Source organism: Chrysochloris asiatica, unplaced genomic scaffold (genome assembly GCF_000296735.1).
Source record: "Chrysochloris asiatica unplaced genomic scaffold, ChrAsi1.0 scaffold00083, whole genome shotgun sequence".
In the NCBI taxonomy this organism is placed as follows: Eukaryota; Metazoa; Chordata; class Mammalia; order Afrosoricida; family Chrysochloridae; genus Chrysochloris; species Chrysochloris asiatica.
Genome location: NW_006408601.1, coordinates 1,032,656 through 1,042,911, shown reverse-complemented (window position 1 = coordinate 1,042,911; position 10,256 = coordinate 1,032,656). Strand labels below are relative to the sequence as shown.

The following is a 10,256-nucleotide window of genomic DNA, read 5'->3' as shown; positions in this document are numbered from 1 at the left end:
GAAAATACCATGGCTTGGGTCAGGTGCACCTTAGTCTTCAAGCTGACATCTTTGCTCTCCAACACTTTAAAAAGGTCTTGTGCAGCAGATTTGCCTAATGCAATATGTCGTTTGTTGATTCAAGAAGAATGAAGATGTCCTTGACAACTTCAAACTTTTCTCCATTGATAAGAATGGAGGCACTCACTCATTTAGTAGTTATTGGTCCAGTGATGAGGATTTTTGTTTACTTTACATTGAGATGCAATCCATACTGAAAATTGTGCTCTTTGATCTTCATCAGTAAGTATTTTAAGCCCTCTTCACTTTCAGCAAGCAAGGCTGTAACATCTTCATATTGCAGGTTGTTAATGAGTCTTCCTCCAATCCTGATGCCATGTTTTTCTTCATTTAACCCAGTTTCTTGGATTATTTGCTCAGCATACAGGTTGAATAAGTATGGTAAAAGAATACAACCGTGTCACACACCTTTCTTAATTTTAAACCATTCAGTATTTCCATGCTCTGTTCTAACAACTGGTACTTGGTCCATGTACAGATTCCTCATGAGCATAATTAAGTGTTCTGGAATATTCATACTTTGCAATGTTTCTCATAGCTTGTCATGATCCACACAATCGAAAGCCTTTGAGTAGTCAATAAAGCGCAGGTAAACATCTTTCTGGCATTGTCTGCTTTCAGCCAAGATCCATTGGACATCAGCAATGATATCCCTTATTCCACATCTTCTTCTGAATATGGGTTGAACCTCTGGAAGTTCTCTGTCAATGTATGCTTGCAGCCATTCTGTATAACCTTTAGTAAAACTTGACATGCATGGGCTATCAAAAATATTGTCCAATGATTTCCACATTGTGTTGGGTCACCTCTTTGGAATGGTCACAAATACGGATCTCTTTCAATCAGTTGGCCAGATAGTTGTCTTCCAAATTTCTTGGCATAAATGAGTGACTGCTTCCAGTCCGCCTCACTTTCTTGAAAGATTTCAATTTTGATTCCATCAATTCCTGGTGCCTTGTTCTTTGCCAATTCCTTCAATGCACCTTAGACTTCTTCCTTCAGTATCACCGGATCTTGAAACAGCTGAACATCAACTTTTGGTACAGTGACTCTGTGTATTCCTTTTATCTTCTTTTGATGCTTTCTGCAACATTCAATAATTTGCCCAGAGAACCCTTCAATAATTAAAGTTGAGGTTTGAATTTTTTCTTCAGTTCCCCCAGCTTGAGAAATGCTGAGCTTGCTCTTCCCTTTTGGCTTTCTGACTCCAGATCTTTGCACATTTCATTGTAATATTTGACTTTGTCTTCTCGAACTGACCTTTTAAATTTTCTGTTCAGCTCTTGTACCTCCTCATTTCTTCCATTTGCTTTAGCAGCTCTACACTGGAAAGCAAGTTTCAGTGTCTCATCTAACATCCATTTTGGTCTTTTCCTTCTTTCTTGTTTTCTTAATGACTTTTTGCTTTCTTCCTGTATGATGTTCTTGATGTCATCCCACAACTCTTCTGGTCTTCGGTCTTTAGTGTTTAATGTGTCAAATCTGTTCCACCACTCATCTGTCAGTTTGTTGTAGTGTGGTGGCTTGTGATTCTGGAAGCTATGCCATGGGTACTTTAAATACCAGCAGGGTTACCCATGGTAGACAGGTTTCAGATGAGCTTCCAGACAAACCAGATTAGGAAAAAGGAAAAATGAACTACTTTAGAATATTTAGGCACTAAAAACCTTATGAATAGCAGAAAAACACTGTCAAAATAGTGCCGTAAAATGAGCCCCTCAGGTGGGAAGGTACTCAAAATGCAACTGGGGAAGAGCTGCCTCCTCAAAATAGAGTTGACCATGATGACACGAATGGAGTAAAGCTTTCGGGAGTAAAGCCCTCGGGACCTTCATTTGCTGATGGGGCACAACTCAAAATGAAGATGAAACAGCTGTAAACATCCATTAATTGGAACATGGAATGTATGAAGTATGAATCTAGGAAAATTGGAAATAGTCAAAAATGAAATGGAACGCATAAACATCGGTATCTTAGGCATTAGTGAGCTGAAATGGACTGGTATTGACCATATTGAATATGACAACCACATGGTTTACTGTTCTGGGAATGACAAATTGAAGAGGAATGGTGTTGCATTAATCGACAAAAAGAACATATCAAGATCAGTTATAAGGCACAACGCTGTCTGTGATAGGATAATATCCATGCGCCTACAGGGAAGCCTAGTCAATACCACTGTTATTCAAATTTACATTTGAATAAATGTAAAGCCAGTGAGGATGAAATAGAGGAATTCTACCAACTGCTTCAATCTGAAATTGATCAAACATGTAATTCAGAGTTATTGATCATTACTGGTGATTGCAATGTAAAAGTTGGAAAGAGGAAGGATCATGGAAATATGGCCTTGGTGATAGAAATGATGCTGGAGATCTCATGAGAATTCTGTAAATCCAATGATTTGTTCATTTCAAATGCCTTTTTTAGACAGCATAAGAGATGATTATATACATGGACCTCCCCAGATGGAATACACAGAAATCAAACTGACTACATCTGTGGAAAGAGACGATGGAAAAGCTCTATATCATCAGCCAAAACAAGGCCAGGGGCAGATTGTAGAACAGACCATCAATTGCTCATATGCAAATTCAGACTGAAGATAAATAAAATGAAAACAAATCCACGAGAGCCAAAATATGACCTTGACTATATCCCACTAGAATTTAGAGTTCATTTAAAGAACGGATTTGATACATGGATGTATAGCTTCCGAATCAGACTTTAGCCACCACAATACTACAAATTGACAGATGAGTGGTGGATCTTGGCTGAAAGCAGAGAATACCCACAAACATGAAGGTTTGACAGAAGACATTTTTGCTGCAAACATATGTAAATAGTGGAGCATCCAAGGAGAAGATTATGAACACTTTTAGACATTGCCAAACACTTTGAGAAAATGAGTTGCTTAACTTTGGGGATCAGGACCATAGTCTTGGGGGATACCATGGTTAATTGCCATACCATAGTCCACAGAGAATGACTGTGATCTTAAAATCTCATGCGTGGTTATCTAGGTGCAACTATTGGTCTCTCCCTGAGTAGAGGAAAGAAGAGTGATGAACACTGAAGGCACTTGGAATTCATTAGTCTAACAGACTGACAGAACACATGAGCATCAGTCCCCATGACTCTGAGACCAGAAGAACTGCATGGTGTCTGGTCACTACAACCAACTGTTCTGAAAGGGATCACATTAGAAGATCCTGGATAGAGAGGAAAAAATGTGGAACAAAACTCAAAGTTAAAAAAAAAAAAAAAGTATGGGTTTACTGGTCAGAAAGAGACCGGAAGAACCTGAGACTATGGTCCTCAGTTACTTTCAGGTCTGAAATAGAATTCACCTTTATGGCTCAATATTCAGCCAAGTGGTCGATAGTTACATAAGGGGGACAACTATACTAGTAAGGTACACTTACCATGGACTGGAAATAAGAACCACAGGGAGGAAGTAGAATAACTGATGGTACATGGTGGGGATTATAATCATTGAAATGAAATGCAGTATAAGATATGCTGAATGTAAAACTGATGATCTGCTCTGCAAACCTCCACTTAATTAATGATAAAAGGCTTTAAAAAAATTGTGATCACTGTGGGTTAGGTGCTGGACTGCTAACCACAAGGTTGGTGGTTCAAATCCACCAGCTGCTCCATAGGAGAAAGATGAGGTCATTTGCTTCCATAAAGATTTACAGTCTTGGAAAGCCTATATCACGTTGCTATGATACAGAACTGACTCAATGGCAGTGGTGTTGGTAGATTTTTCAGTGTTCTGAAATGGTTGTTTTTTAAATAATATTCTTCCAGTTTTAAACTTTTTTGCAGAGAAAAATACTGACCTCTTCACACTTCAAAGTCAGCAATGGCTAGGTGAGTCTTTCTCATGCTGCATCCCTCTGAGCTTGAATGTTCTGCCTCTCTCTTTCACGTACAGGACACTAGGTCCACCTGCGTAATCCAGAACAATCTCCCATCTCTAGGCCATTAACTTAACCGTATCTCCACAGACCTTTCTGTCATATAAAGTAACAGATTCACAGGTCCCAGGGATTAGGATACACACATCTTTGGGTGTTCATTATTCTGCCTACTACAAAGGGTTTTATAGATCTTTAACTGTATTGGTGGTGGTGGTGGTGGTGGTGGTGGTGGTGTGCCATGGAGTCGGTTCTGGCTCAAAGAGACCCAGTACAGGTTTTCCATGGCTATAAATAATTATAGGAGCAGAAAGCCTCATCTTTCTCCCACAGAGTGACTGGTATATTAGAACTGCTGACCTTGAGGTAAGCAGCCCAATTTGTAACCCACTATGCTACCAGGGTACTTTCAATTATAAGGATAAAGTTTTCTAAAATGATGTAATCCAGTTACACTCACATCAGCAACCTTTATTGCTCTACCTTTTTGCTAATACTTTGCATTATTGGTAGGCTAATTTTTGCCATTGTTTGGTTCTGTATATTATCTCCTAGGACAGTTGGGAAAGGAAGCTGAACCAAGTCCTTCCCCAAGTTAATTGATCATCTGGAATTAAGCTGCCCTTCCCTCTCTGGATTTTCAGGACCACTTGTGGTATGCAGGCCTCACCTACTAGACTCCTTGCATTTTTGATATCCCATCAGCCTACTGGTTGCCTAATGCATTCAATCTCATCTGGTACTAGATTTCTGAGTCCCACTGTGCCTGTTATACAAGTGTCTTCATGAAATTTCATTAATCAACTTAAATGGTGAGAAGAGAAACATGTAAAAGGGGCTTCAAAAAGTTTATGGAAAAATTCCATTATCTTTTACAGTTTCATTGTCCACAAACTTCTTGAAACTCCCTCACATATTTAGAGACAACAACAACAAAAAAAGTCACCAATTTCATACCAAGAAACCAACTGCTCCATTGATCATGAACTGGAATTTGGCTTATGAATTCGGGTACTAACAGGTCTTGCACCATGGGCAGGAAAAGCCCTTTGAGATGCAAACGCAAGGCTTCTCAGCTACAACAGAACTTTATTGATTTATTTTTTATTGTGAACTGAGTGATAGTTTACATGGGAGAACATCAGCTTTACACCATTTCATTGCAATGATTACAATCTCCTCTGTTCATCATCATTCAATAGTATTTGCTTCCATTCCCTCTGGGTTTTTTGTTTTTTGTTTTAGGGGAGCCGGGTTGAGTGGGGAGATGTACACAAATACACTCAGGAATATATAATAATTTAAACAACCAAAGGGCACATTCTGCAAGCCTGCCTCCTGGCTATCAGCATCCAGTCCCTCTCCTTCCCTGAGTCCAGAGTCTATAGCTGCTCCCTCTCTCTAGGTCCTCATCTCTGCCTCTCCATCTCTGGTGTCACTGCTTTTCTGGATAAGGTCCCACACTCTGCTTGTGCTCTTCTCTCTTGATGGTCCTAGGGTCCTCTACAACATAGCTTTTTAGTGTCAAACAGCATATAATGTGTTGACATGACTTTAAAAAAACATTTTGCCATGAAGAATGTCTGCACCATAGTCAATTTTTTTTCTCTTTAAAAGTGTTTTTTTAAAAAAAATATTTTATTGTGAATTATGTGAAAGTTTCCATGGGCAAACATTAGCTTTATATTCATCCTATCATATATCGTTTCATTACCATGGTTACAATCCCCTCCATGCATCATCAGCCAACCAAAGGGTATACCCTGCAAGCCTGCCCCCCAGTCATCAGCACACAGTTCCTCTCCCTTTCTGGGTTTAAAGTCCCCAGCTACTCCATCTCTCCACATCGTCGTCTCTGCCTCCATCTCAGGCATCACTACTTCTCTGGCTAGGGTCTCGCACTCTGCTCTTCTCCCTTGATGGTTCCAGGGACCTCAGGCTCCTGGACTGCAAAGTCAATCACTCCCCTCCTTTTACCATAGTCAATTTGATTTTGAAACCCACTCAAAGAATTGTCCACATTGGTACCTCTTGTAAACTTTACGGCATTGACTTTTGGATCTCACTTTTCAGGCAGAAGCAGAGAAACCAGAGGAGTGCTGGGATACTCCTCTCCAAAAGTATAATTTCACAAAACACAACTTCAGTTCTCCTTTGTGTAATGGAAATTTCCATCATGGGCATCATGCCCAGTGAACAACAGATAAAACAGATGTGCTTTTCCATTCTCAGGATGCTTCATGTTAAGCAGTTCAAAGACAGAAGAAGTATCATCTAGATGCTGAAATATCCCTATATATTGATATTGGGAAGATTATCTGCCCTGAGGGACGCTTAAAAATTAAAGTATCAGCAGAAATGCAGACAATCTATATTCAAAAAGTTTCACATTTAGCGGTTCAAAATAGCAAGGAAGCAGCAATGTTGGCCCAAACTCCTTCACTGTGTCTGTCAGCCCAGAAGGTAAAGATGTTCATCATCAGATCAGAGAAGCCAGGAGTCCATTTCTGATGACATCAGGATGGTCAGAGTGGTCTCAGCCACTGAGAGAGTCCCCAGGGGATACAGTCTTCTCAGAGACCCTCCCACAGAAGTAGCCAGGGGCTTGCACCAAGGTGGCAATAAATGAGAATGAGGGCTTGGTCTTTGTTGACTAAAGTTGATAACTGTAGAGGTCTGGATTGAGTCATGAAGCAGGGACCCAAGCACTTTCTTCACAAGCCATCTCTCTCCACTGGTTTTCTTCTCTGGTTTTCTAAATAATGGCATTTCCATAGATTCCGTCTTTAATTTTCTTCCTTTCTCTACAAGCTTTTCTGCTGTTACATCCTCTCCTGGTTCATTAGCTATCACCATTAAGTGGAAGATTCCCAATTAGATAACCACATTCCTGATGTTTTCCTGAACCATCACCATCTTCATTAAACCTTCCCTCACCCCAGAGAGAAGTAATCTCGCCTCCTTAATTCCCACATCCTCTTCGCTACTGTACCTCTTTCACAGCAGTTATCATAATGGTCATTCCATTTAGGTGACTGAGGGGAATCTGGCTTCTCCTGACTGTTAAGTGCCTCGTGGTCAGGGACTGCCTCACTGCTCTTGGTATATCATGGGCCAACAGACCCATTATAGACAGAGAAGTCATCCCCCTATGTGGAAGTGTGTGTGGAAAAGCTCAGAGCAGAGCACCAATTGGGGCCTGTAAGCACACCGCTCCTATTTCTCCACTTGCCTCTAAACAGAAGGGCAACCCAAAAACCTAATCCACTGCCATAAAGGCAATTCTGACCCGAAGTGATTTTTTTTATAGGGTTTCTGAGAATGTAAATCTTTAAGGGAACAGATAGCCTCATCGTTCTCCTTTGGAGGAGTTGGTGAGTTTGAACGGCAGACCTTGCAGTTAGCAGTGTAATAATACCGAACCCAGGATGCTACCAGGGCTCCATAACAGCTAAGAAGGTGCAAGGAAAAGAACCCATGAACAACAGCTTCAATGTGCCAATCCAATGTCAATAGAAAATGATTTGCAATACAAGTACGTCTCACCAGCGCTAGTAAAATGGAACATCTCAGTCAGTAAGTGGAAGGAAATAAAAGTCCGTACCAAGACTACCAAGAAAAATGTGCCTCCTTGTTGGAAGAGGTTATTGAAAGTTCCAAGGGCTGCCAAAGAACCAACAAATCTGTGTTGGAAGAAGTGCAGCCAGAATGCTCCTCGGAGGCCAGGATGGCCAAACTTCATCTCTCATACTTTGGACATATAGTCAGGAGGGATCAGTCACTGGGGAAGGATATCATGTTTGGTAAAGTGGAGGGTGAGAGAAAAAGAGGAAGACCCCTAGCAAGATGGATTAGCCAAGTGGCAGCATCAATGGACTCAAGCATGGCAACAGTAGTGAGGCTGGCCCAGGATTGGGCGGTGTTTCATTCTGCTGTGTATAAGGTCGCTATGAGTCGGTACTGACTAGATGGCACCTAACAACACCAATAACACAAACATATACACACACACAAAGACACACTACAAGAGCGCACATGAGCTGAAATATTTTGTTCTGTTGGTATTTTATTCCAAACTCCCCAAACAAGCTGATCTGTCAGGGGTAGATGGCAATTCTGTTTAGGGCACATCTGCCTGCATCATCGTCATGACTGGCTAGGAGGCAGCCCTCTGCTCAGGGACAGAACCACCAGGGAATGTAGACACAAGGGGCCATCTATCTGCAGCAGCACCACTGTTCGCCTCTTCGCCACAACATCTGTTTGGACCCTGATCACTGCATATGTGCCATGTGAGGTTTCATATTCCCACAGCTGTGTGCTGTGCAGTTCACAAAGGATCCTGAGTACTAAGCAGCTGCTTCCAGTCCCACCTTCGCCTAGCAAATGGCAAAGATGGCTTCAGAATAAGACTCTTCCCACTGCACACAATAGGAGCCCTTCCCTGGGCCCTGAACAGGATCTTACCCTCTGATCACAAATCAGGGAACAAGCCCAAAAAAGAGTCAGGTACCTTCGGGCCGTGGTTTTGGCTTTTCCAAACCTCCATCTTGCATGAGCTCAAAGGCAAATGAGACATTTAAGACCTGGAAAGAGAAGAGAGACATACAGTGGCTACATTACTGAGTACTCAATCCCTAAGCCCTAGGGGTTTCCCGACGGTGAGTTCAGAGGAGGCCCTACTTGAAGGGGAAATGGGGCTACTGAAATGGGCGGGCCATGTGGAGTATGAGCTTGCTGATCCCAGCCTCCCAATGATGAAATGCTCCTGGAGACGTTCAAGATCCTCTTCCTTGCCCCCTTTCAACCCAGGAATGACAGTGCATACACATGAAAATCACAAGACATGTGTAAGAGACAGCACAGGGTCTTTGCTTCAGACAAAGTTCCTGGTTCAGGGAGCAGGCTGAGACAGTCTATGAGAGGTCACTGTGGCTTGGTGGGGTGTGGACCTGACCTGCCATGCAACCACCTTCCCTTCCACCTTAGCTGAGAGATGAGTCTGGGCGATGGTAGTTGACAAGAGCATAGGGCTAGCACTGCAGCAGGAGGGAAAGGCTGCTCAGGATGCCTTGTGGTATGGGCCAGCTCGGCAGCTCAACATAACGGGCACCCACCTCCAGTCACTGAAGACTCAGGTCAGAGGGGAAGCTGCCGCCCTTCTCCCAGATAGTCCTAGGTAGGTGTGGTAGATGAGTCAGGGGATGTGGCTAGGGCCCTCCCTTGACATACTCTCCCCTTACCTTCTGCTCAAAGCTATCCGGGGTCAGGAAGAAGCTGTGCAGGGGCACAAAGTAGCCCTCTAGGAGGCCCATGAGCAGCACCAGGTACACTCCATCTGCAAACTGGATAGAGAGCTGGGTGAAGGCACTGGCTTCCCTGTTACCCTGCCCAGGCAGTGGATGGTGGGAATGGGGACAGTGGCCAAGCAGAGTAGTTTACTCTGCAACAAGCCACCCCAGGTCTGGCTGGCCTCAGACAAGAGCCACAAGCCCACAGTCCTGATCTCGGTTGATTCAGCATTCAGTGATTACTGACTGTACCAAGTCAGGACCATGTGACAAGTTGCAGAGACTACGAGACGTTGGGAAATGGGGGGTTCTGGCCTCGAGAAGCTCGCAGTCCAGTGTAGAGGCTAGTGTGGAGGGTGGAGGCAACATGGTCATTGCTCTGATGGATGGAAATGTGTTGGGCTGAGTGAGGACTGACCAAGGTCAGCCAGTCTTACAAGTCCATGTAAGGCATGTCTAAATGGAGAACTGAGGGGTGAGCAGGAGCTAAGGTAGACTAGAGGGTCTGAGGCAAATAGCCTGAGGTTAATTGAGGCGACTTTGCTTTTTGAACAGAGAGGAAGAATTCTAGAGTCATACAGGCCTGGACATTTCCCTTTCTCAAATTTTACTTACTTATGGCTTCAGTAGAGGTTACAAGCATGGGCTCTGAGTTCAAATCTACCCATTAGCTGTGTGAGTCAGGCAGTTATGTAACTTCTCTGTGCCTTAGGTGTTTGACCTGTAAAATGGGTTTGATGATAATATAATATCATTTCAGCATTCCACCAGGGCTGAATTAGTTGGCATGTGTAACATGCCTAGATGTTGTTATTAAGGGCCAGTGAACCAGTTCCCACTCATAGCGACCCTGTCATAAGGGTTTTCGAGGAGAGGCTGATGGGTTTGAACCGTCACCCATATGATTAGCAGGACAATATTTATCCTAGAGCACCACACCAGGACACTAAAAGTACCTAGTGAAGTTGTTGTTGTTGTT

The 10,256-nt window shown here is 42.9% G+C and overlaps 1 protein-coding gene across 1 annotated transcript in view; it reads right to left on the bottom strand.

The window, feature by feature from the left end:
* Window positions 1–10,256, bottom strand: part of PARVA (parvin, alpha) — a 218,388-nt gene that overhangs the window by 14,679 nt on the left and 193,453 nt on the right. Inside the window, 2 exon segments of the mRNA XM_006878178.1 lie at window positions 8,500–8,572; window positions 9,230–9,331. Of these exon segments, the coding sequence (XP_006878240.1) occupies window positions 8,500–8,572; window positions 9,230–9,331 (175 nt within the window).